The 26809-nt window shown below is 47.5% G+C and overlaps 1 protein-coding gene across 1 annotated transcript; it reads right to left on the minus strand.

Moving 5' to 3' along the window:
• Nucleotides 1–836: 836 nt before the first annotated feature.
• Nucleotides 837–16926, minus strand: LOC122375106 (WSC domain-containing protein 1-like). Its single transcript, XM_043354299.1, has 6 exons — nucleotides 16776–16926; nucleotides 6495–6787; nucleotides 5619–5809; nucleotides 4863–5111; nucleotides 4266–4461; nucleotides 837–2494 (listed from the first exon to the last, which is right to left on the minus strand). Exons 2-6 carry the CDS (start codon nucleotides 6749–6751, stop codon nucleotides 2332–2334), a joined length of 1056 nt encoding a protein of 351 aa, XP_043210234.1. The 5' UTR covers nucleotides 6752–6787; nucleotides 16776–16926; the 3' UTR covers nucleotides 837–2331.
• Nucleotides 16927–26809: the final 9883 nt, after the last annotated feature.

Raw genomic sequence — 26809 nt, forward strand, 5'->3', positions numbered from 1 at the left:
GTCCAAACGGTGCACAATCCATCATATAAGGCCTACAAGAGTGTCAGCTCCATGTAGGGGTCAGTCAAGCATAGGTCAGGGTCAAGGTCAGGTCAACCGGGTAGGCACATATACCCGAAAATCAAAACTGATATTCGCAGCCTGTGACACATGTTTTATAGGTAATTTGGGGCGTAGAACACGATGATGACATTCATTTTATCATATGTGTACGTGTTTGGCTCAAAAAGTTCAATTTAAGAAATGCAAGTATCATGGTCGTGAAGTAGTCACGAAAAATTGCCAAGATTCAGTTCAAGATTATGGAAAATGCGGAGCGATAATCAATAATCGAAGATAGCCATTTGATTGGTCATGGTATTGGCAGTCTAATGGCGTTTACGGCATGTCTGTATGTCTATTCTGTGATTTTATATGATTTTTTGAACATATGCCGTTTTTGGTCGAAAACTCAGAAATCATGACGTCACTAAAACCTCGATATCTCAATAATTTTCCGACCGATTTTTTTGAAACTTTGTCACAATAAACTTCGATCAATTTCCTACAGGTACCCAAAAGTTGGCGCGCCTGCGGCGCGCCGTTTTTATGCTATGGCCCGGCGAAAAAAAGTGGGGGCGTTTAACGCCCCCCCCCCCCCCCCCCAGCAACTCGCGGGTTAACATATTCAATACGATACTATTCAACCCAGGATGACGTTTAACTACACCGCATAGACAAATAAATACTAATTCACTTCGAAAGTTCCGGCGAGAATACCTCAGCAAAAATGCGTCATCGAAAACGCTTTAGGGTTCGTCTGGCGCGTGTACCCCCCCCCCCCCCAATAAAACCTTATCGTTACAAAATAACATGTATTATCACAAGCATCCAGCCATTGTAAGGCACGTCAGTTAGCATCACAAATCACGATGGAAAGAGACAGTTTTCCAAACAGGTTCATGCCATATCCACGTTAAAAGGTGTTTATAAAAACGACCAATTGCACAGGCCATCTCAATGTCGCAGATCACCCTGCAATATCAACATTCCTCGCAAGAGTTCATCCTTTCCTAAATGTCATCTCTCGCCTTAGATGTGATTATTTGGCCTATCGGTGACGTCACAGCACTGCCGTCGGACGGCTATGGAGCTTAGACTCGCGCATTTGTGACGTCAATGGAGCAATGATAGCGACGCACAGTGGATGGGAGCATCAGATCGGTGGCTAAAACATTGCACGAGAGGGATTGCAAACAAGATAGCACGGCCATGCACAGTGGAACGGAGTAGCCTCGATATCAGGAAAAAACACCAGCTCACATAACATAACGCGAAAATATGACGGTCAGGGGTTACAATGTAAAAGGAACGAATATTGACACACGAGTGCCCGAGGATTCGCCCTTCGCGTCTGGTAGAATTTGGCACACTGGATTGTATGGTTCCTTAGTGGGGTAATACTGAAAGAACCTTGAAGCGCCTACTCGGTGAAAAACGCAGGAGTCAACAGCTTGCATTACATAAATTGCTCGCTATTTCTGGCTGAATGTTTATCGTAATGGGTTTATCTAGGCTTTCAATCTCACCGTTCGTCTCAAGATGCTCAGTACAGGAGATAAATATTATGAGCGTTTGACATCCTTATATGTTAAGGCAGTGATTATGCTTGTTGAATTTGCCAGACACTATGCAAGACACGATGCAAGAAACGATGACTGCTACGTTTCAGGGCCTCGGCATACCAGCGCTTTGAGCAGAATTCTGTCAAACAAACGCCTCATGTTTCTATGGCGCAATTTGAAAGAGCATGACCTTATCCACGGGCCGCCTGTTGTCATTACTCATTGATCATTACCGACCATCGCCCAATAAATATTTAGGTAGGCTTCTCCAATGAGCACGTAAGCGTAAAAACATCGTGAGACAGTAAACCATTGGTACCACGACCTAACCGAAAAGCTCTTCTCAGCTGATAGAAAAAGCACACGAGATGTCTAATCTCTTCTCAGATAGTAGCACAAAGAACATCTTTTCTCACCACTATCATATGTGAAAAGTCACAGCTGATGTAGGATACCATCCATATCTTCACTCACAAACCTCGCCCCTTCCCCTTTTCATTCCCTCCCAGTTCATGACTTTGATGTGCTCTTATGTCCTGAAAACCGCCACTTAGTTCCGATCAGACTAATCACGTAATGAATTGCATATCGAAAACCGTCCTTTCTCTTCTCGCATGACTCAAAGGAAAACGCACCATCCGGGAAGTTACGTCACATTAGTCCGGGCAGCCATCACTCCTCCCAAGACCAGACCTGCCCCGTTCAGTCCTATGACGTCACTCTGACGTCACAAGTAGTCTGCGATGCCGTCGCCGAGTTGGTGCTCGCTGACCAGCCGGTGAAGGGCGAGCACGCTGCGTTTGATTCGCTGTCTGTGTCTGTCAGACAAGGGTGACTGCGGTCCTGTGCTGTTGGCGCGAGTCCGCCGCTGCATGTTACCGCGAGGGTACCTGAGGGAAGGGTCAGAGGTCAGACCCTAGGGGTCAGAGAGCCGAGAGGTCAGGTCACAGGGGTCAGAGGTCAGGGTTTAGAGAAGTCAAGGAGGTCAACTCGCAGGGCAGGGAAAGGACAAGAGATCAGAATGCAGAGGGTAAAAAAGGTCAGAACATGAAGATCAATCCCTAGGAAGATCAAACAAGGGTTAATTAACACTAGGATGTCTGGGATCCGTCTGGGAGGCAAGATATCTGGGGCGTGGAAACTCAGGATGTCAGACACCATCGATGTCGCAGGCCATATATCAGAGGAAAAGATCAGCGAGCTGTCAGGTCAGAGGTAAGAGAAAATTGATTTCAAAGGCCGTTGGTCCGAAGGCAGGGTCGATGAAGTCGGGGTCTGTCAAGTGTCAGAGCAGAGATCAGTGAGGTCCTCACTGAGGTGAGTTAACCCGCGCGGGGCTGGGGGCGGGGTAAATTTTACCCCCCCTCGCGAATTTTTGCAATATCTCAAAAACGGCGGCGCGCAGCGCCGCCAAACTTTCAGTACCTTTTCTTACATCAATTTGACACGTTCCCTGAAAATTTGAGCGAAATCCGTCGGAAAATTTTTGAGAAATTGACGTTCTAGTGACGTCATGTTCGCCATTTTCGCCTCAAAAACGGCAAAATTTCAAACGCCGCTAACATCTTCATTTTTAAAGGAATCAAGACGTAACAAAAAAGATTATACGTAATTCTACTTTGTCTATCAAATGGCTATCTCGATTTTTTGAAATTTTGGATTTTGGCCCAAATTTTTTCAAAAAACTGACTTTTTTGGGAAAATAATTATAAAATCGAAAATTTTGAGTGTATCGAAAAAACTGGAATATATGTCAGAGAAGTGGTCTATGTGCACCTACATACCAATTTTTAGAAGAATCGGTTCAAAAATGTGGGAGTTATTCAAGATTTTATGACGTCACGACACACAATTTTTTTTTAAATGATTTTTTTGGAAGTTCTAGACCTCGTACGGAAACAAAAATAGCACCATTCGATTCGCCGTGAAAAACTGCAGCAGATAGACACCTTTTTAGGCCTTAACAACCAACTTCAAAATTTGACCTCACTTGACCTGACCTTGACCTGACCTCGACCTGAAATTCATCCAGAGGTGGTCCATATCACTTATTGAGTGTGCCTATTGAATTCTATGAATAAAATGACCCATAAAACATGTGTCGCACATGCCCTTTTCTATATTTTGTTTTTTGGTGACCTGACCTGACCTGACCTGACCTTGACCTTGACCTCTGAATGATATTGTATGCAACTAATATTGTCTTGGTAGCCTAAGAACACGTTTTGGGCAATCAGTCTCAGTCGATGACTCCATTCTTCGGCAACTACGGTGCATGGCCGATACTGTAGAAACTTGCAATTTGTACCCTTGACCTGACCTTGACCTTGACCTCAAACTTTAAATTAAGTACATGTTTTTAGTTGTTCGTGATGAGATCTTTCGATTGGCGTTTGATTTTTCCAAATCGGACCATTAGTTCGGGAGATAACAGGGGGGGGGGGTAAAATTTACCCCCCCCCAGCCCCGCGCGTTCGGCTGGAGACCCCAGCCCCGCGCGGGATAACTGGGTGAGTTAGGTAAGTCAGGTGTCAGATCAGGATTCAGAGAGATCAGAAGATCGGGAGATCGTGGTTTAGGGTCTAAAAACATATCACATACAAACCAGCACGTATGCCGCGTCGATCGTCCTCCATTCTAACATTATTCACCGTCCCTCACCTCTCGATACATTTCATCCTCTCTGGGTCGGGCTGGACCCCGAGGAAGCGCAGCACCCTCTCCAGCTCTGTGTTCAGCTGGCTCTTCAGCTTCTCATACTGCACGACCAGCAGCTGTTCGGGAGGACACTGATCTATCCAGGCGGCGTACAGACTGTACCAGAACTCGGCCTTCTGGTCCACAAACTTATCCCAGCCTGTGAGAGAAGCCAGAAAGGAGTGATGAAGTTGCAGCACACGTAATATTCATGCATGCGTCACATACGCGTTTGGTATTGGTATTCTCTTGTTCAAGACTTTGTCTCGACCATGTCAAATCAGCAGTCCATGACCTCTTCCACTATTCCTCTAATCTCTTGCCTTCCCTCTCCCTCTCCGTCTCCCTCTCCCTCTCCATCTCCCTTTCATTCCCTCTCTCCCTCCCTTCCAGTGTAGTGTCCACCGTTCCCATTTCTTCCCTTTCAGTCCTGTCTCCTTCCCTGTCCCTTCGGCCTTCGCTGACAGTCTACGTACGTTTCGTCCTTCTACCGTCCCTCTCCTTTCCTCCCTCTTTCTGTCATTCTACCGTCCCCCTCCCATCCCTCTTCCCTACACTCACCCTCTCCCTCGAAGTGGCTCTGCGGCGCGAAGCCCAGATGCCCCGCCGCATCCAGATGCCTATGACTAACTATAGCAGCCGCCGGGTCCCGAACCAGCAGGATCGCCCGACACCCCAGCTCTTGTACGTGCGCAAACCGCCGCCGCTGCTCGCTGGGGTTGGCTGTGACTCCCTCCAGAGTGGTGAAGCCGTGCGTCTTCTGGGCGATCGTGGTGCCGGAGTCGTGGGGGACCAGCTCGCCGTACATTCCTGCGGGGAAATGGGAGAGGTCCAGTCAGACTGAAGCCAAGCAGTGCGTGTGATTATGCAAACGGAGACCAAAGATCTTGGTTCGTCAATGGCCGCTCGACCTGGCTCAAGGGTCAAGACGAACTCAAATGAGCGCGGTTAGCGTCGATGAATTTAATTTGCCTCTTCAATATCGCTATGCGTATAGCACCCATGTCATTCTTCCTGCACAATCCAGTCAACTTGAATTCCAGTACGGTAGCCGGCAGGCAATATGACACTCCGGGACTATTTTTATCAAAAAAATCATTTGTTGACCTGTGACCACCTTTCCGAGTCCCACTGCAGGTCACTGGCCCTGAACTCTTGTCATGTCAGTGACATGCTTGACAATGGTCAAGTCGCTTGCGCTGACATCTGTCGGATCACAAGCCCATACCATTCCGGTCCTTTCCTTTCGGGTCGCTGACCTGCCCTGACCTCTCCTTACATTGGTCGTCACCCACCCCGACCTCTCAGGTCACTGACCTGCTTTGACGATGGTCAGGTCGCTGTAGAGGCTGCCGGTGAACACGCCGGACCCTCCCTCGATGAGGAACCTCATCCACGTGTTACCGCTGCTGGGGAGGCTGACCAGCGCCACGGTGGGCAGGTGGCGGCCGAACCCGGTGCTGAGCCGGGAACAGTCGGAGCGGGTCGACAACCACGGCCGGAACGTCCTGGGGGCGGGGAAAAGGGGTAAATGGGGGTGACCTTTTTCATTGCCGGATATTAATGATGCCTGATGACTCGAGCCGCATTTATTGGCATACTTACATTGGTCATAGTCATTTGGAGGCTATGTAAAAAGATCTTGGGAAATCTGAGACAACTTTGGTAGAAGTTATGCACTGCGGTGAGCAGTCATATAAAAAAAAAACATCTGGAAAAGTGCAGGCGTATAGTCGACTACAGAATGATGTTCCACTCCTCAGAAGCTATCAGTTGACCGGAGCGCTAAGTTGTGCCGTTTATCACGCAATTAAGCGTGTCGATTGTGAGCATTGGGACAAAGCTATAATTTGTGAACTCAGCCCGTGTGATGCGGCACAGCCTACCACTCCAGGTAAATAATTGCCTGTGAAAAGTGGAACATCATTCTGCAGTCGACTATACAAATATTTGAGATCGGACAAGTTGTAATAAAGACTAGACTCACTTCATGAAACTGGATGACAGAACGTCTTAAGCACACTTATTATGCATTTTAAACCGTGTTGTACGAATAAAGTAGAGAAACGGTAGGTACACTCATACCGCAACGTTTAGGCTTTTTTTCATTCAGTCGAACGTATTCTGGCTAACCTAATTAGGCCACACAATGACACTAAACAGCGCTCATCACCTCGCCCATCCCCGACCTACATGTTGAGCAGCTTCATCTGTTCGTTGCTCCATTTTTCCAGCGGGCTGGCCTTCAGGGTCTCCACCTCAGCTATCCTGATGGGCAGCACGCCCTGCCGCGTCCTGATCGCCACATTGAGACGCGCCGCGCCGCGCCCCGTTCGTAGCCGGGCTTCACGTATGTGCGCGAACCGGACGATGGCGGCGATGAGGACGACCCAGGCTAGGGAGACGGCCAGGAGGGTCAAGTAGTAGCGGCGGTGGCGACACCGCCACATGGAGCCGGTGGGCCAGCCGCGCGGGCCGACCGGTACCTGTGAGAGGGGCAAGGGGGGGGGGAGGTTACAACACTGGCACTGAGTTGTAATTATACCTAATATAGTTCGGCTGTATAGTCGGACATGGCATCATGCAGATATAGGTACCTATGTAATTGTATGTTCATGTACCTATGCATTGGACATCACGCCAAAAGTTTACCAAAAACGCGCACACAAGCGGGAAAATGATGCATATGACTTTTAAAACTTGATCTGAATAACTGCAGCAATAAAACACACGGATCACCAAAACAAACTAATACCTATAGGTATAATTAGAAGGACGCATACAAATGCCAAAACAGAGCTCCTATAGGCATGTCTCCTATGTTAATACATTATTCTCGTTGGTGTCATTGTCAGTTACGTCTATGTATATAAACGTCTAGCCTGGGCCGTGTAACCGCCGCCCGTCCGTCGCTTGTCCCATGCAGACCGAGATGTGTCGTGCGGTGCAGCATCATAGCGCTCGCAGGCGCTAGACGGTGGTGCCACCTATGGACTGAAATATAACCAGCGCGCCCGTCATCGGCTCACTGGCTTCGAAGTGTATTAGATAGGACCAAAACGCAAAGGTACGGTTCTCCAGTAAAAGTCTTGTTGGTTTTGCTTTTTCATACATATCTGGTCCTATATAATGTTCAAATGCATAAGTATCAACCCGAATTATGTGTATGCACATTTACCACGAGACTGTGAAATTGCATCGTTGTATGCCAAATACTTTCCGAGATATTCACCAAAAACCTCATTTTCTGCCGTTTGGGGTATTCTGGCCGCAATCTTCCTGGGATCGCCTATGACATCAGTAGAGCCATCTAACGAGAGGAACGCGGAAACACAGAAACATGAATGAATCGAACGCGTTGTAAACGGTGTATGAAAGGGAGACTCGGCAGAGGCTATCCGGGTGGCCGGCGCGCGGCGCGCCCTTAGGCATCGGCTGACCCTTCGGACCGCGTGGGGTCAGAGGTCGCGCTCGGGAAGTCTCGGCTCTGGGTTTTAGCGCTGTGCAGTCAGGAAGAGAGGATAGGATAGCGCTAGCCCGAGTGACTAGCATCTCGGCTGATTCGTGTGGGGTGGAAGGGAGCACAGAACGGGATGGTGGCTAGTGGTGGATGATGGGATGGTGGTTAGGTTAGTGCGTACTGCGTAGAACGTAGCTGAACGTGCATTTTTTCATAGCAAACAACATGCAGCATAATGTGCGGGATTATGCCAGAACTCATACAAAAAGAAAATAATATTTCGGCCGAGGGAGTGGATGAGTGCCGTGACAAAGCATGACGATGCTGCCAAAATCGGGATGTTTTTTTGCCCCCATTTTTTTACCCCTAACATGCAGCGCTTGATCCGAACTTAGAGGTCCCCGACTGACCTTAGACCTTAAAATCGCACCCGTCCGGTGCGCCACCTTTTCTTCAGGGGCGCTCTTCTTGGTTGTATCTGTTCTTACCAATAACTAAAGCAAATCGATTGTTTAATAAAAAAGGCATACCTCAAACACAGTTTTATACACATCCGCTCGTGTGCATACTTGTTTTGACCTATACCTTCTCGCATCATAATATATCACTTCAGAACTTAACCCGCGCCCCGTAGGGGGGCCGAAACGGCCCCCCCTGTCCTTTTCCGTCGATATCTCCTAAACGGCTGGGGAGATCGTCACCAAACTTTCAGGACCCCTCCGGGCATCAATTTTACACATGGTGACTGAAAAACTTTTCCAGAGGCTATGATAGGTTGGCCACAAATGACGTCAGAATGACGTCATGTTCTGCCATTTTCGACCGAAAAAAAGACCTTCGCGAGAAGAGCTGTCAGGCCTACAGCTTTGAAGATACAGAAAAAATGATCAAACATAAAAGGTGTAAAATTGACAGGGCTACAAAGCTGCTGTCTCGGATTTTTGAAATTGTTGAGTTTTGACCCCCAAAAATCAAAAATGCAATTTTTTGGTTATATTAGCCAAAAATCCAAATTTTTTTTGAGTTTCGAAAAAACCGGAATATAATAATGTGATAGTCGCTACCGTCTTCTATCTACATACCAAATTTCAGATCAATATCTCGTTTTTTGGCCAAGTTATAGCGAAAAAACTGTTCGAAAATGATGACGTCAAATTTTCAAACTCAGTTTTTGGCAATTCTAGACCACGTAGGGCAAAACAAAGACCACCATTGATTTCCCCGTGACGAGCTGCATCGAATGGATACCCATTTTATGCAAAATATCAACTTTGAAATTTGACCTAATTTGACCTGACCTTCACCAAAACGTGACCTAAGCTGGCCCCAAAGGCTGCCTGACCCACAAAATCACATTTGTCATGTAAAATGGACCATAAAACATGTATCACACGACATTTTCATATTGTGACCCCCAGTGACCTGACCTCTGTGACCTGACCTGGTATCAGTGACCTCAGATAGCGAAGTATGTGTTTGACGAACAATGTCTCATCGATGGTTTTCAATAACTTACCAATTTACTCGATTTTACAACACATTTCTTGAAATGCCTGTGAATGGTGAAAATCTGACCTTTGACCTGACCTGTGACGTCATCAATTTGACCTAGGTCAATGAAATTTGGTCACAAGGTAGTTCTCTGGTGGGGCTATCGAACGCCGTTTGAATTTTGAAAATCGGCCGGTACATTTCCGAGATCTTAGGGGGGGGGCCGAAACGCCCCCCCCCTACGGGTGGTAGGGTCCGCCGGTAGCCCTAAGGGGCGCGGGTTAACCCTCAACGGAATCTTGGGTTTTCTGCATAAACCCCGGCCGAGGGGAGGGGGGCGATTACGACCCCTCTCCGTCTTTTTGCCCCTAATTGAGCTAGCGCCTTGCGGATAAAACTGAGCGCGTGCGTCGTATGAGATGCAGCAACTGTTACCCTAGTTGAATGTCTCAGGTCAACCGATAAACTCTGAGGTCAGTATAAGAGCTCCAAGTCGCGGGATCGGTTTTTGGTAAACAACTTCACCATAAGTGGTAACAGAGCCAAGATAATGGCACCATCGAGTTTTGCATGCTCAAGCGCGTCGAATAGCGCTTTGTTTTTGTTGAGGTCAATTTAAGGTGTTCACTTCAGGTCATGTCAGGGCAGAGCCACTCAAGCCACGAGGCTGGCTCAAGGAGGTCATATCGCTTCTTTGATTCGGTAGGTCCTCACAAGTCCACTGGTGGCTTCCCGACTCGCTAGCTCAATTCGATCGGGACTTTTTGGTGAAAACTCCTGTGACCTTTGTGACGTCATAAATGAAGTCGCCTAACTTTAAGAATGGAAAAGTGAATGCTGGGGCTTCCAAAGATTGTATATCACGAATTAATGCGCTTGAGACAGCTTTAGATGGTTCCCGGCGCCAAAATAACAGCTTTCATATTTCCCCATTGATTAATAATCGTGAGGCTGCGTGACCGACCTGACTTCAGGTGACTCTTAAGAAAAATACGAGATAGCTACATACAACTTGTGAGGCCTCTGGGAGATAGTACTAGATCATATTTATATAAGCTTCATTGAGTTCATTCCCCGTTGAAAAGTCCCCTGGCACAAAGGGTGCTGCGACGTCGCGACATTTTGGGACCTTACAGAGGTTCACTTTTGACGTCATTGGTCAACGGCCTGACCTTAACCCGCGCGGGGCTGGGGGGGGGGGGGTAAATTTTACCCCGCCTCGCGAATTTTTGCAATATCTGCGCCGCCAAACTTTCAGTACCTTTTCTTACATCGATTTGACACGTTCCCTGAAAATTTGAGCGAAATCCGCCGGAAATTTTTTGAGAAATTGACGTTTTAGTGACGTCATGTTCGCCATTTTCGCCTCAAAAACGGCAAAAGTTCAAACGCCGCTAACATCTTCATTTTTAAAGGAATCAAGACGTAACAAAAAAGGATATACGTAATTCTACTTTGTCTATCAAACGGCTATCTCGGTTTTTTAAAAATTTTGGATTTTGGCCCAAATTTTTTTTAAAAAAACTGACTTTTTTGGGAAAATGGCTATAAAATCCAAAATTTTGAGTGTATCGAAAAAACCGGAATATATGTCAGAGAAGTGGTCTATGTGCACCTACATACAAAGTTTTAGAAGAATCGGTTCAAAAATGTGGGAGTTATTCAAAATTGTATGACGACACGACACACAAAAATTTTGAAAAATGACCTTTTTTGGAAGTTCTAGATCTCGTACGGAAACAAAAATAGCACCATTCGATTCGCAGGGAAAAACTGCACCAGATAGACACCTTTTTAGGCTTTAACAACCAACTTCAAAATTTGACCTCACTTGACCTGACCTTGACCTGACCTCGAACCGAAATTCATCCAGAGGTGGTCCATATCACTTATTGAGTGTGCCTATTTAATTCTATGAGTAAAATGACCCATAAAACATGTGTCGCACATGCCCTTTTCTATATTTTGTTTTTGGTGACCTGACCTGACCTGACCTTGACCTTGACCTCTGAATGATATTGTATGCAACGAATATTGTCTTGGTAGCCTAAGAACACGTTTTGGGCGATCAGTCTCAGTCCATGACTCCATTCTTCGGCAACTATGGTGCAAGGCCGATACGGTAGGAACTTGCAATTTGTACCCTTGACCTGACCTTGACCTTGACCTCAAACTTAAAATTAAGTACATGTTTTTAGTTGTTCGTGATGAGATCTTTCGATTGGCGTTTGAATTTTCCAAATCGGACCATTAGTTCGGGAGATAACAGGGGGGGTAAAATTTACACCCCCCCCCCCAGCCCCGCGCGTTCGGCTGGAGACCCCAGCCCCGCGCGGGTTAACCTTCGCACTTGTAGGAGGGTGTCGAACAGACCTCCTACCCTCAGTTTTTTTCGCAAATAACTCGCGCAAAAAGCGGCTGATTGCGACGAAACTTTTAATACCCTCGAGTTAACCCGCGCCCCGCTGGGGGGGGGGGGGGCAGAATCTGCCCCCCCTCCCGTTTTTCGCCAATAACTTCTAAACGCGTTACGCCAGCGACGTCAAACTTTCAGTACCTTATCATACATCAATTTGACACGTTCCCTGAAAATTTGAACGAAATCCGTCGGAAAATTTTTGAGAAATCGACGTTTTAGTGACGTCATGTTCGCCATTTTCGCCTCAAAAACGGCAAAATTTCAAACGCCGCTAACATCTTCATTTTTAAAGGAATCAAGACGTAACAAAAAAGGTTATACGTGATTTCACGTTGTCTATCAAATGGCTATCTCGGTTTTTTGAAAATTTTGGATTTTGGCCCAAAATTTTTCAAAAAACTGATTTTTTTGGGAAAATAGTTATAAAATCCAAAATTTTGAGTGTATCGAAAAAACCGGAATATATGTCAGAGAAGTGGTCAATGTGCATCTACATACCAATTTTCAGAAGAATCGATTCAAAAATGTGGGAGTTATTCAAAATTTTATGACGTCACGACACACAAAATTTTTGAAAAAATGATTTTTTTGGAAGTTCTAGACCTCGTACGGAAACAAAAATAGCACCACTCGATTCGCCGTGAAAAACTGCATCAGATAGACACCTTTTTGGGCCTTAACAACCAACTTCAAAATTTGACCTCACTTGACCTGACCTTGACCTGACCTCGACCTGAAATTCATCCAGAGGTGGTCTATATCACTTATTGAGTGTGCCTATTGAATTCTATGAGTAAAATGAACCATAAAACATGTGTCGCACATGCCCTTTTCTATATTTTGTTTTTGGTGACCTGACCTGACCTGACCTGACCTTGACCTTGACCTTTGAATGACATTGTATGCAACGAATATTGTCTTGGTAGTCTAAGAACACGTTTTGGGCAATCAGTCTCAGTCCATTCTTCGGCAACTACGGTGCAAGGCCGATACTGTAGAAACTTGCATTTTGTACCCTTGACCTGACCTTGACCTGACCTCTGACCTACTTAAGCAAAAAAATTTGGGCTCTTAAGATCCGCCTTGTTGAGAGCTTTCGATTGCCGTTTTCCCCGTCTTTCTACGACCATCGGTTCGGAAGTTAGACAGGGGGGGCAGAATCTGCCCCCCCCCCCCCCCCAGCAGGGCGCGTATGGCTGAATAGCCCAGCGGGGCGCGGGTTAATCAATATAACGCCTACCCTATAATTTGTATGACCCTGACTCAAAAGACCTTTGACTTGTGACCTGTTTTCCGAGACCATGTTTGGCCGGAATCGCGTTTTGGCGTATTTCGAGTAGAGCGCGTTTTATTGTCTTTTTGTAGCTATAAGCGATCAAACATGTGAAAGGATGTTGATCCCATGGATTTTAGTGGGTGTCAAGGTCACGTGAAGGTCAGTCAGGTCACTGACCTTTGATGACCTTTGTTCACTCTTTCGAGTTCTACATGTTTCTAGGGTAGATTTTGGAGTCGATTTCGCATTTAGAAACCGTTTGAGCATTTAAGAAGTAGTTTTGGTTCCTTCGTAACATGTGACCTGACCTGACCTGACCCGACCTGGCCTAAATGCACGAAAACATCATTTGTGATCAAAACTAGCTTGAAATTCGTGATCAGCACAACGCAAAACCCTATAACAGCTTCACTTTACGAAGCTCTAACAGGTCCCGATTCCCCGACTTTTGAGTTATATTGACCTGTCAACCAATGACCTAGGACCTTAAAATTGGGTATCATCGGCCTCCTCTCGTCACGGGAAACACGCTCTTTTTCTGCGAAGCTCTAGCTCGATCAGGGGCTGAACGGCAAAGGGGTCCAACGGACCCTCCCCCCTTTACGATAGACGCTGGCAAAACAACAATATGGGCGAGGGTGAAAATACAGCTGCTGTAATAAAAATTCACCTTGAATCAAAGGTCAGGCTTGCCAAATTTCAGCCCCCGCAGCTATCAGCAAAAATAAACATGTGGAGGCGGCACCCACCTCCCCGCCCCCCCCCCCCATCTCCTCTCGGCCACTGCCAGCGACGTTTTAAGCGTATCATACACGTTACAAAGCATCAATCAAGATAGCACACCCCAGCAGCCATATGCACTGAACAAAAACTTATTACCCATGCTAGTCTATCGGCACCATAGCACATGGTCGAGACTGTCCTCAGCCAAGGGCGCGCACTCGACCAACCCTCTGAGCCCGTTGACTGCGGGTGACCTTGACATGTCAAGCCTGATCGGCGGCCGGCCGCTGTCGTGCGGTCGTTACACGCGAAGGGGAGGGAGACACAAAGCTCTACGTTATAGCTGACCTCTGACCTTTCCCTGCGCCCTGGTCACTGACCCCGCTCCATGTCGCTGGGCGGTGGCATGGCGGTGGAAACCGGTTCTAGCCTCTACACATGCCACCATTCTAACCCTCCCCTCCCCACGCTACTACGCGGCGTGGAGTACGCTCGTGCGTAACTGGGCGGAGCAAGGGGTCACGCGATACAGGGGCGGAACTGGTTGCCCTCCCGCTCGCCGAGCGACCAACGACTAATACCCTGGAGAACCGTACGTCTATTGTTCTTAAACAGATTACGATTTTTATAATAAAATGCTATTCAAGTTGAAAACAGGCCCTTTTAGAAATCTAACATGAGTTAGCAAATAGCAGTATTTTATTGTAGATAGGTAGGTAGGACATCTAAAATTGCTGGTAAACAGTCGCTTTCAGTTCATAATCATATGGGCGTTTCAATACATTTAACTGTTTCATTGATTTTGCGAGAAATGGCATGTATCTGCACCTAAATTACCGGTACATTTGTAGCCGATGAGTCAAGGTAAAATTATTTCTAGTCATTTTCCCGTTTAGAAAGTAGAGGCAATGAAAAACCCATCTGGGAATCATCATAAACACGATGAAAACGAAAAAAGTAAAAACTTCGCAGGTAAAACTAATGGCAAAATGAGATCACCCTAGGACTATATCTTTATGCACGGCTCTATCGCCATATAAGGTATCAAGCTCAACGGGTCCCCGATTTTCCGCACCCACTCACACATGGACTGATGAGATGAACCACAGCTTATATGCTTGAGAGGCCACCGACGTCAAACATACGCTCAGACGTGACGCGCATATGCCTCCCCCCAGGGTGGGTGTAGGTATATTTATAAACGGTGACGCAGATTATAACACATGGAGTCAGACATTGAACTTACGCCCCTCGTCGTAGTGGCACGTAGTGTCTGCCCTTCTGTGTGACAGTATCTATGTCTAATTATGGGCTCATTTTTATGAGTGCCGTTAATTGTTTGAGCTGTCACTATAATAATACGTGAAGCCTGCTTTCCTAACACGCAATACTGCGACACTCGACAGGTTACTCTGTGTGATTTAGAGGAAATTACCTTATACGCATATTGCTTACACTTATATGCTTTTATGGTATCATAAGAGGTGAGATCGGAATGGCTATATCTAAGAGATCATTTTCTCTCATCGGGAAATTGAAATAGTCATGCACTAGAGATGCGAATCAGATACCTAGTAACTTTTTGGCATACCGATACCAAACCGATACCAACTTGGTGTTTGGTATTTCAAGGCGAATGCATTTGGTATTTTGTTGGTATTATGAATCCTAAGTAGTAAAAAAGAGGCTGAAAATTTGGTAAAAACTTGGTATTTTCCTCATATTCCCAAGTCGGTTCGGTTTCGGTATTTTCCGTCGGTATTGTTGGTATTTGGTTTGGTGTCGGTATCACGATTTTCCATAATTGACATCAGTAGGTATCATCTCATGCAATAGAAATAAGCCGACTGAAAACCAATCAAACCGCTAATAGGTATCCTTAGCAAGTTCAACTTCGTAGGAACACGTGTAAAAAAGGACAGTTTTGTAAGATTATTCGACCAAATGTACAAAAGAGGCTGCAGGGTCTCATGTCAACACGTTTCTGGATCAATTACCTACTCGATTGTAAGCGTTCAATACAAAGGAAATGGAGGAAATTCGGGCCTCATCACCATGATAATTTATGACCGACAGCCATGCAGCCTCAGGTAGTATGCAGAGCCAAGAGAAACAACGGACAGCGGATGTGAAACACTGCAGCCTTTCGTCTCATAAAGCAGATCAATGGGCTCCATACATTCATTCGTTTACTTTAGGTCGGGTGTATGAAACTATCTAAAGGGATGTCTTTCCTAAATCCAGTCCGAATGGTCGAATGCTGTGCTACTGGAGCCGGGGCCAACGCCTTACAAATTGACCATTTGTAAGCACGACCATAGACGTAGCTCGGACCCGCCTACGAACTCCTAAGCATCTTGTTACATGATACATCCTTCGATGTTCATTTATCAACAAATACTACACTCGCCAGTCATTCGATCGACGGATCAAGTAGCTCTCGAAGGTATGCGCATTGGCAGACATCGGGTGGGTTACGAATGCACCCTCCCCCCCCCCTGCTCCCTCCCCCTTCCCTGAAGGGGGAATTGAGTTATGGATGTCGCCGGTCGCCGGGCCAAGGCGACTCGCTTGTCGTGAAGGGGACCGTCTACCGTATCCCCAGAACCAGCTTTGGCTGGTAGTAGCCGGTTTGGTTCGCGTCAAATATTCAGGTGCGCGTTGTTTCCAATGCTAATCATATGCAATTGCATAGCTGTGGGAGCGACCAGGTGTGCCCGCCCTCTCGTAAATGTGTAGCTCATATACAATGAAGACAGATAAAAAAGACGTGCCTTATGCCTACGACGGGCTGGTGCAGTGCACAAAGGTTTTACCAACATGTCATATCGGGAACTACAATGCAACCGATGTATCGGCATAATATGCTAACTATCGCGAATGCGTGTTGCAATTGCTGGTACCTACTATACCTAAATAACAAGTGGCTTAGACTTACCCCGCGAGTAGGTTCTGATTTACAATGCACAAAGAACGCATTGGGACCTTGTTCGCCTCGCGTCACCTGTTGCCTTTTGTCATTGCACGGTTTCTGAGTTCTCAGGTAAATGTTGGACAATGCAATACAATTTACCTGCAATAACGCGTTGCGACGCAGCTGCTTACCTTTGCAAGATCCGAGTCTGACTGTCCTCTCCTGAAGCTTTCTTGCAACACCAAAGCTGCCTCCCACACTCGCTGGATTCTCTCCTCACTCTACCCACACTCCCTCCTCTCCCACACTAGCGATGCGACTGCCAGCTCTGCTAGGAGCACCCGGCCGCCGCCCCCCGCGCTCTGCCAAAACGGCACCGCACAGGATGGCTGAGGGTAGGCACCGCGCGGCGCCGAGCCAAAACCGGTCGCGGCGCGCCGGCTATCCTGTGTCGGCGGCTAGGCGACGGGCAGTGAAAGTTGCTTACGTCACCGACCAGCCGGCACGGGAGAGCTCTCAGCTGGGCTGGGTGATCGTTCCAAGACGGTCCGACCCCCCCCCCCCTCCCAACTGGGAGGAGAGGGAGGGAGGGAGGCACGTGTTGCTAGTTAGAAATGTGGCTAATGTGATATGTAAAGATGGGGACGTTGTGTTGCGACCATAGGCGCGGGAGCCCGGGAGCAGTGGGGGCAGCCTGCCCCCAAAACTCTGGGGCCGTGGGGGCGGTGCCCCCACAACTTTGAGACGGAATACCGTACTTTTTATGCAAATGTTTTCTTTTTGAAAAGTCAAGGGATGAAAAATAAGTGGCCTTAACCCTCGCCCGCACATGGGGGGGGGGGTTGCCACCCCCCCCCCCCAGGTAGTCTTTCTGCTCTGCACTCAACATTTTTAGAGCTAGAAGGCTGATTTTTTGTATAGCTGCTCCTCTATCCTTTCTTGATGTCCACTGAAAATTTCAAGTTTCTGTGGTTTTTGGTTTCGGAGATATGACCTTGTTTTTCAGGTCATGTCATGACCCAAATGGCCAATTCTCAACATCTTGCGTTGGCTATGGGCCTTGTGAGCTTTTACCACCTTGATTTCGGCCTTTTATGCCAATCCTACCTCCCACCTATCATGAAACATGTTGTTCGACGATGTACAGCGGTCAAGGTCAGGGTCAAGGTCAACCTAGGTCATCTAAGATAATTGCGTTTTAAGCAAGCTGAATTTACTTTTTTTGAAATTTTTTGACTACATTTTTGGTAAAAGCTTCTCAGATCATGATTTCATGTAATATGGACACATAAACAATCGGTGCACACATCAGTATACACACAGACACACACAGACATACAAACACATATTATTGACCTTGACCTAACTTGACCTGAGATGACCTCAGCAGCAAAAACCTGGTCGGTAGTGTGACAAAGAGGTTCTAGCTGGCTTGACACCAGAAAACGGCATCGCCATCGGTATATGACAAGCAGCGCGCTTGATATCCAACGGTGACCTAAAACAGCAACATTTTTTAGTTTGACCTGACCTGGAAGGTCAATGACTGACCTGAGAAGGTAAAACTGGGTATCATTGGATTCGCCTCTTCCCAAAGAATCTTTTTGGTCTTTACCGCTAAGCTCTATCTCCAACAGGAACGAAATGGCGCGGGGGGGTGGCAACCACCCCCCCCCCCATGTGCGTTCTAGGATGGGAAAATGGCATGTGCGGGCGAGGGTTAAACCGGTGAAAAAAAAACTAGTTTTGGGCGTACCCTACGTTGATCTATCTCTAGGAGATCTATAATGTCTGGCTGCAGTTTATTGATCTGTTGTTATACGACCCTTTTCGCAGAAATGTAGGCATGCCTACCGCCTAACCGAGGTCAATTTTTATCTTCGACGACTTTAGAATGTGAAATTGTAGGCCTAGGAATTGCATGACCGATCAGCACCTTCTGTATTAGTTTCATTCACAAATCATCAACGGGCAAATCACAACCACACACACAAACGGGCACAAAATCTCTACAACAATTCAAACAGAAGCCAGCCCAACATACAGTCGTCCGCTGCCATCAGAGAATTGGACTTGACCGGGGCAAGTGGCAGCTTCTCCAAAAAGAGGGCAGTGTGCTTACATGACGTCATAACATGCTGCCATATTGGGCGGCTTACAAAATGCCGCCATATTTGGTGGCGGAATAACAGAGCACTATCGCCACCAGATAACCATTGACAACCGACCAGAAGAGACAGAGCCCTGGGGCGCAGAAGTGCACTTGTTACAAACCTGACTACAACAACGCGCAAGTTTCTCATGACGTCAGTTAGTTGTGACGTCACCGATTTGTTCAATGTCTTATCCTGCAACCACGGTTGCGCTGTTCCCGTACACTGGTATCCAGCCACCACCTGTCAACAACGCCCTCGCAGTGGGCACAAACTCCATCAATCCCGTAGACTCGAAACATTCCGCAGAAGTTCCAAACTCAAAGATCATCACAATGAATGGTCTGATGAGGTCTGCTGGCCTGCCAGGGCTCCGCTGAGCGGATTCATGATGCTCTATTGCCTTCCTGCTTCACTGTTATACATGTGGTACATTGATGTGTGTTTTTATTTTACGGGAACCGAAGTTCTTTCACGTCCCACAAGCCGTTGTTAACCCGCGCCCCAGTAGTGGTCTCAGCCAACTTCGCCCTAGTGGGGGGGGGGGGATGGGGCATATGTTACCACCCACCTTTAACTCAAAAACTAAGAGGGCTAGAAAGACACAGTAAAAAGCAGTCGATAGCTCTCAATGCGTACGTTAGAAAGTATTTCGGTCATTTTTCATCTTAGAGCAATATTGGGGTCACCAGAGGTCATCAAAGGTCAAAATTTGCCAATGGTCATTATATTTTTCAGAAAACATGCCGTTATCTCAGGAACTATGGTAGCTAGAAAAACGCATGGGAAAGCAATCGATGGCTTTTGAACTCTTCTTTTGATAAGGTCATTATCAAAATTGACCTCAGGTCAACGGTTTAGCCTCCAGAGGCCAAAAACTCCAAAAATAGCTGTTTTTACGAAAAGTGTTTTTCGACAATAACTTTCGACTACAAAAAGTCACGACATTTCTATTGCCAGAATCGTGTTCCTCTCGCCGAGACGCGTCGAATGAACTATAATTTGACCTTGAAAGGTCAACTTGAAAATTTGACCTCAGGTCAAGGTCATGACCTGACCGGAAAAGGTCATGTTGTATATCAGTCGATGCGTCTCAACAAGACAAACACAATGAGACCATTCCCAGCGTTCTAGCTCTTTCCAATCGCGAGTTATTGGCAAAAAGCTGTTTGTAGCCTCAAATGACCTCGGATGACCTTTCTAGAGGCTATCAGCAAAAATGACACCTTGGTCATCACGGGTGGTCCAAATCATTGTGATTCTGAAATATTTGGACTGTTCCTATGCGTACACACGGATCTAGAGGCATTCTCATTTTTCTCCATTGACTTGTAATGGAAAGGTCACGCCAGTGACCTGACCTTAGGTCACGGATATAAAAAATCCGAGATATACAAATTGTAGGCGCCCATAACATCATGCAATCCATTAAGTTTAAAACCTTTCTGACAAACACTGCAGGCTGGACATGATTGAAAACTTTTTTTTAGGCATGGTCAGTTAACTTGACCTGGTGACCTGACCTGACATGACCTGGGGTCAAAAATTTCACACATTGTCTAAAATTGATGTACCAAAAGCTACCGCAAGTGGCGCGGCGCTACGCGCCGCTTTTTTTTATTCACACGCAAAAAACGCGACAGGGTGGTAACATATGCCCCCCCTACTGGGGCGAAGGTTAATACATCGAGATGTCACACATGATGCCCTCCATTTCGCCAGTAGATGACATAAAATGATACACAGGAACACGATGAATTAGTTGGCATTTGAGCTCATTAAGACGATCAATGTATTTAGAAACACTCTCCAGTCGACCAGACCGTACTAATTAATTACACATTCTTGGTGAAAACTCTAACGTAACGTCTCACTCCCTAGTTCACCGCTCCAGCATGCACTCAAGCACCACACATTGAGCATGTTGTACGCACTACATGTTGTAGGAATCCCGCACCGTCGACGTTGGCCCGACCCGTCCAACTCCACCATGTTGTTGACCGCCCGCGGTTACCAGGCGTGGTTGTGTGAAACCCGCACCAGCCAGCGTTGACGCGACCCAAGCCGGGCTTCTGCGAGATGTAGTTGTGGGAATCCCGGACCAGCTGGCCTGACCCGATCTGGTAGTTGTAGTAACCCCGCACTGACCTGATCTGCCGAGGCTACCACAAATTGTAGTTGCAAGAGCCCCGAGCCAGACGGCGCCAATCTGACCCGATAGTTGCACGAATCCCACACCGACTTGACACGCCCGAGACACCACGGACAGTAGTTAGTTGTATGAATCCCGCACCGACCCGACAAGCCCGAGGCTACCACGGTCTGTAGGCGTAGTCCTCATCATCAATGTCTCGCGGGGGAGGCGGCGTGGTAGACGGCGGATCCCGCAGGTCCTCAGCAGACACATGGCGCCAATACACGTAGCCGATGCGCCACATTGTGCTCTCGCGCCAGTCGAGCTGCTCGTTGGTTTGCGCCTCGTACGGCACGTAACCGCGGTGCGCTAGGAAGATGGTCATCCGTTCGATACTCCTGTGAGATTAGAAAGGTATGTTAGGCATCAAGGGCAGGTGCCAGGCCACCAAACACAGCGAAGAAAAGGCATGAAACACATCCGGTCGAAAAGAGCAAAAATGGGGGCCTGGTGACCAAGGCGACAAAGGTCTTCGCGACATTGGTAGGCCTCTGTAGCCCCAGACACTTTGACGCACAAACGTTGCAAGAACTGACAAAACTGGCAAAACACATCGCACATTATTGAAAATTCATAGTGCCTTATTGGCCAATATTTGCCTGTTCCCAGTAAAGCTAAGCATACTAAAAGAACGGAAGTCATGGACCTTCGTCTCCGTCCCCCTTGCTCCCACACCCTTCGCCACGCCCCACGCCCTCGTTGCGCCACTGACTCTGGCGAGCAGACGGTGTCTGGTCTCCGTTGGTGGAGGAACATGATGGACCAGTCCATGAAGATGTAAGGGATGTGCACCCCGCTGAACATCTGCGTGGCTGATGAGATGGCGCGACATTCGCAGCCCTCTGTCGGCACATGGGGGAAACACAAGTTATCAAGGTCTCCACAAGGTTAAAAAATAGCGCGACATTCGCAGCCCTCTGTCGGCACATGGGGAAAACATAATAAGTTATCAAGGTCTCCACAGGGCGATGAGAACTGAAGGGGCAGGATGCTAGAGAAGATATCATCACGTCAGTAATAAGGATCAATAACTTACCTCCGCAGGCTGATGTCTACACAGGAATGCGTCGACATAGGACGACATTTACACTCAATACGTTGTGACGCTCACAAAGAATGTCGCTTATGGTGAAAGTTTCGCTTTCGTCTAAATAGCATGGCAAAACGTTCCTTGCATGGGATCCTCACAATTGATGTTGCCTACACGGAATGCTGTTTACACAGGATATCGTTCACATTGGGTACTACGTACACAACATGTGTCGTCAATGACACAATGTCGTTTACCACAGGATGTCGTTTCAATAAAGGTCATCGGCCATGACATGTCACAACCGAAACGTGCATTAGTGATGGGGACGAGCTAGGATTATTTATCCCAAGGGGACCCAGATTTGGAAACCATCTAACTCAAATGCGAGAACCGATAAACATCACACTCATGGGGTCCAGCCATCCACAGCACATCTTTCCCTCCACATAGCACGAAGTCTAATTTCACCCTGTCTTCGTCTGCACCACTGTCGCACTGTGGCCCTCAAATGCGGCTGTTTCACGTACCAATGTCCATTTTGATGAGGGCGATTCTTCGCTGAAGAAACGGAAACAAATCATCGGTGAGAATTGTCCGCACCGCAGTCTTTTCGTTGGTCTCTGAAGTAGGATCTGCTATCACGATACTAGTGCCACCTATATTTCCATGCGGCTGCCGTAGCCACGCGTAAGTCCGCTCGTTATAGATTGCATTGTGAAAGAGCGTGATGTTCTTGCGCACACCCGACAGCAGCGCTGCATGGTGGATTCGCCGCAAACTAGAGCTCACTGGCTCCACCGCCAGGACTCGGTGGCCGAGTTTCGCTGCCAGCAGCGTGTGAAAGCCAATATGGGCACCCAGATCGATGACGTCAGAAAATGGGTAGTTCCTCAGAGCTTTCTGAAACAAACAGAGCATGCTGTGGTCAATACACAGGAACTGTTAACAATCACAGCATGTGTGATATGATATCATCCAATGAGAGTAGGTAGGTAACTTACGTCGATTTCGGCACAAAAAACGAGGTCTTCTGTCTAGCGATTTGACACCATCTCAGATTAGATTTAACATATCCTTCCGAGATGTCGGCATCGATGAAATTTAGCAGCAATAGGTACTCCTTCTCTTTGATTTCATTTCACTTCACTGAATTCACTTCTCATTTGATTTATGATAAACTTGTCGGTAACTATTTACCTATTGCACGTAGGTAAACCAAAATGGTCCGAATAACTCAAGCATCCTACTGAAAACCACGTCCGTTACATACCTCATAAACCCTGAGGAACTTGGGTTCCCAGACGCCGTCTTTGAGCAGCTGCGCAGAGACGTAGCGGTCTTCGGCCGCGCTGTACACGCACACATCCACCCGTGGTTCCGTCACAGTCTGTGGGGAAGAGGTCACAGAGGTCATTCGAGGTCAATGTGGCAATGTGGCAGTGGGGGCACAGAAGTCATCATAGGTCACAAGCGGCATCAGTCTGTGGAAGAGGTCACCATAGGTCACAAACACAGCCTATGGGAGCGGTCACGTCACAGTAGGGTCACTATTTATGAAAGAGGTCACAAACGGACCATTCAAGATCACCGTCAGTTTTGGGGAGAGGCCAAAGGGGTCCACGGTATCACAAAATGCGAGGAAGAGTCACAGGGGTCACCGATACCATAGGTCACCTTCAAAATCTATAGTTTTTGATTTTTTGGTCTTATTTCAATTCAACTTAATCATATTATATCATTAGCATAAGGTCATTTTTCATCACAATAATATTACTAACGATGCTCAAACATACCATTGCTTACATCAAAAAAATCTATAGTGTTTTATAGAGGGTTAAAATTTTGTGGAGAGAGTGGAAGTCACCTTAGGCCATCGTCAAAATCTGTGAAAGTAGCGAAGGAGTATCAGATGGCACCGTCACAGACAGCGGACGCGGGTTCACAGTTTAGGAGACAGCCTCGACCTGGGTAAGGAAACTCGTCACAAATGCCCAAAATCCAGCAAATCTCGGAGGTCTCACGCTGTGCCCTCTCCCTCTCCTTTTCATCCTACCTCCCCCTTCCTCCCTCCATCTGGCATCTTTCCATCTCTCTCTCTCTCCCTCTCCCTCTTGCTTCTCTCTCTCTCTCTCCTCTCCCTTTCCCTTTCCCTATCCCTCTCCCTATTTGTCCTCTCCTTTTCCCTCTTCCTCTTCATCTCTCTCCCTTCCCTCCCTCTCTCCTCCTTCCTCTCCCTCTTCCCCTCTTCCTCTCTCTCTCCTCCCCGTCTTCACTCCCTCCCTTCCCTCCCTCTCTCCTCCTTCCTCTCCCTCTCCCACTCTTCCTCTCTCTCTCCTCCCCGTCTCCACTCCCTCTCTCCCTCTCTCTTTCCCTCTTTCCCTCTCTTCCTCTCCCTCCTCCCTCCCTCCCTCTCCCTCCCCCTCCCTCTCCCTCTCCCTCTCCCTCTCCCTCTCTCTCTCTCTCTCCCTCTCCCTCTCTTCCTCTCCCTCCTCCCTCCCTCTCTCCTCTTTCTCCCCCCTCCCCCTCTCTCTCTCTCTCCCTCCCTCCCTCTCCCTCACCTGAATACACCTGAGCTCCCTGTCAGTGTTGTTAGCGTTCGCGTAGTTGTAGAGGGAGACGTAGCGGGAGATGATGTCATCGTCGCCCTGACCCGCCGCCGTCACCGCCGCGTAGATGATGGCGCCGATGACTGCCAGCAGCGTCAGCAGACCTGTCGGAGGTCAGAGGTCAAAGGTCAGAGGTCAAAGGTCAGAGGTCAAAGGTCAGAGGTCAAAGGTCAGAGGTCAAAGGTCAGAGGTCAAAGGTCAGAGGTCAAAGGTCAGAGGTCAAAGGTCAAAGGTCAAAGGTCAAAGGTCATATGTCACCAAACCTGCAGGGATGTCAGATGAGGTTAGCGAAAGTGTCGAAAGGTCACGCTAAGGTCAATAGTCAAGTCAGGTCACGCTGACAATTTACTTGATGTGGAGGACAGAGACTACGCCAAGCTTAGAGGTTACGCCAAGGCAGGTGGTCACCCTAAAGCAGGAAAGTCAGGGCCAGACAGAGCATAGCCAACATCTGGGAGGCCACAAAACCATTAGAGACTGTAATGAGGCCTCGAAACATAGTGAACACCACTTAACAGAGTCACGTTTTTCAATACCCGTAAGTAAATTTTGGAACATAAAATCATAACAAATATGTTCGATAACCGAGCGATATGGGTTGTGAAGTTTAATGCGATCTTCTCCACTCGGCTTTCCGCTCAGCCTCCACTTAGAATTGCGATGGTGAGAAATCTCAGCTGAAGTGATAGTCTCCCCAGCTGTGCATTATTTCTCCTGTCGGCCGTCTTTGACGGTCTCCCACGGAAGAAATAAGACTGGAGAGGCCGTTTTACGAGCTCTGAGATTGCGGCGTTAGCCATTAACGATAGCTGTTACGGAGGCCGTTGGTCGACTCTCGGAGGTCCTAGGGATCAATTGAGAACAGACCCCTCATTCATCTGTAATTGGAGAAGGATTCTGACGAAACGTCGCCGGGCTGTTGATCTTAAAGGGACAGTATCACCATTTTGATGAAATTTGACATTGCATAGGCCCCACCTTTCTGGTCCGGGAACTGAAGACCGATCCTCGAAGCTCCACACCGTTATCCCGCTATCGCCGCTCAAAGTACGAAAGGTGTACTACACTTTGAATCGTGCTTCACTATCTTCACTGTTTAAATGTTTGCGCCGTTTTGAATTGACCGCCAGTAATAAAACTTTTACCCTGGTCATTTCATCAAATTTTATAAAGCCAAAACGTTTTTCGCACTTATTCATCACCGTTAAATTCATTAAATAGTCGTAGGCAATTTCCGCTGTTTCCTTCGGATTCTAGCGGCTCAACAAAGGAATTCCTCCAGCTTGAATCACAATCTCCCTCCAATGTATGACGTATATGTATGACGTCATCTGATCAGTCTCGATCTCAACGACAACTCAATCAGAAGAGCGGCCGCGTAAGCGTAGCGTCAATAATGTATTATCTGCGCCAGTTCTGTAGTAATTTCGCAGGCTTCCAAAGTGGCGGCCATGCTTGTAGTGGTGGTTCGCTCATGAAAATGACTCGCTCATGAAAAAAAATATTTTTCACCGAGTTCGGTCCTCAAACTATGTTTTTCTGATTCAGAAAAATAAGAAATGCTAGTAAAAAAAAAATCAGCTCCATACATTGATTTTTTTTTCGATGATACTGTCCCTTTAAAGGGACTGTCCCACCTTTGCATTAGTTCTGAGTTGAGATAGCCAAGTTGGCGGCCAGGTTCAGAAACCAACTATATATCCTGGTCGCAATATCCTCAGTTTCGTGGTCTTAAAGAAATTCGTTCCCTTCATTTGAAAAGTGGGCCTTAGCTAAGGCCCTATCTCTTAACCCTCGCCGGACCTATTGGTTTTCTACATACGCGCCGGCCGAGGGGGGGGGGGGCGGGTACGACCCCCCCTCGCCGTTTCGCCCCTGGTGGAGCTAGCGCGTCGCGGAAAAAACGAGCGTGTGCGCCGTTACGAGACGCAGAGATTGGTACCCGATTTTAAGGTCCTAGGTCAACCGGTGACCTCTGAGGTCAGGTCAAGTGCCCCAAGGTACGGTTCAGTTTTTGGTGAATAACTTCGCAAACAACGGCCGCAGAGCGCCGATTTTGGCAGCATCGTGTTCGCCTCGCTCAGGCGCGTCGAATGATATACTTTTTGTCCGGGTCAGGTCAACTTGGGGTGTTGACCTCAGGTCAACTTCAGGTCAGCACCCCCAGGTCACGAAGTTGGTCGAAAGAGGTCATGTTGCATATCATTCGATTCGGCAGGCCTTCCTGAGTCCATTGGCG

Source organism: Amphibalanus amphitrite, unplaced genomic scaffold (genome assembly GCF_019059575.1).
Source record: "Amphibalanus amphitrite isolate SeventyFive unplaced genomic scaffold, NRLGWU_Aamphi_draft 001776F_arrow, whole genome shotgun sequence".
Lineage (NCBI taxonomy): Eukaryota > Metazoa > Arthropoda > Thecostraca > Balanomorpha > Balanidae > Amphibalanus > Amphibalanus amphitrite.

Excerpts from the sequence above, each read along its gene's own strand:
- LOC122375106 (XM_043354299.1), bottom strand. The coding sequence starts at position 6,751 with ATGTGGCGGTGTCGCCACCGCCGCTACTACTTGACCCTCCTGGCCGTC. Across the intron at positions 5,810-6,494 it reads CAGATGAAGCTGCTCAACAT|GACGTTCCGGCCGTGGTTGT; the intron begins GTAGGTCGGGGA and ends CCCCGCCCCCAG. Across the intron at positions 2,495-4,265 it reads AGGATGAAATGTATCGAGAG|GTACCCTCGCGGTAACATGC; the intron begins GTGAGGGACGGT and ends CCCTTCCCTCAG.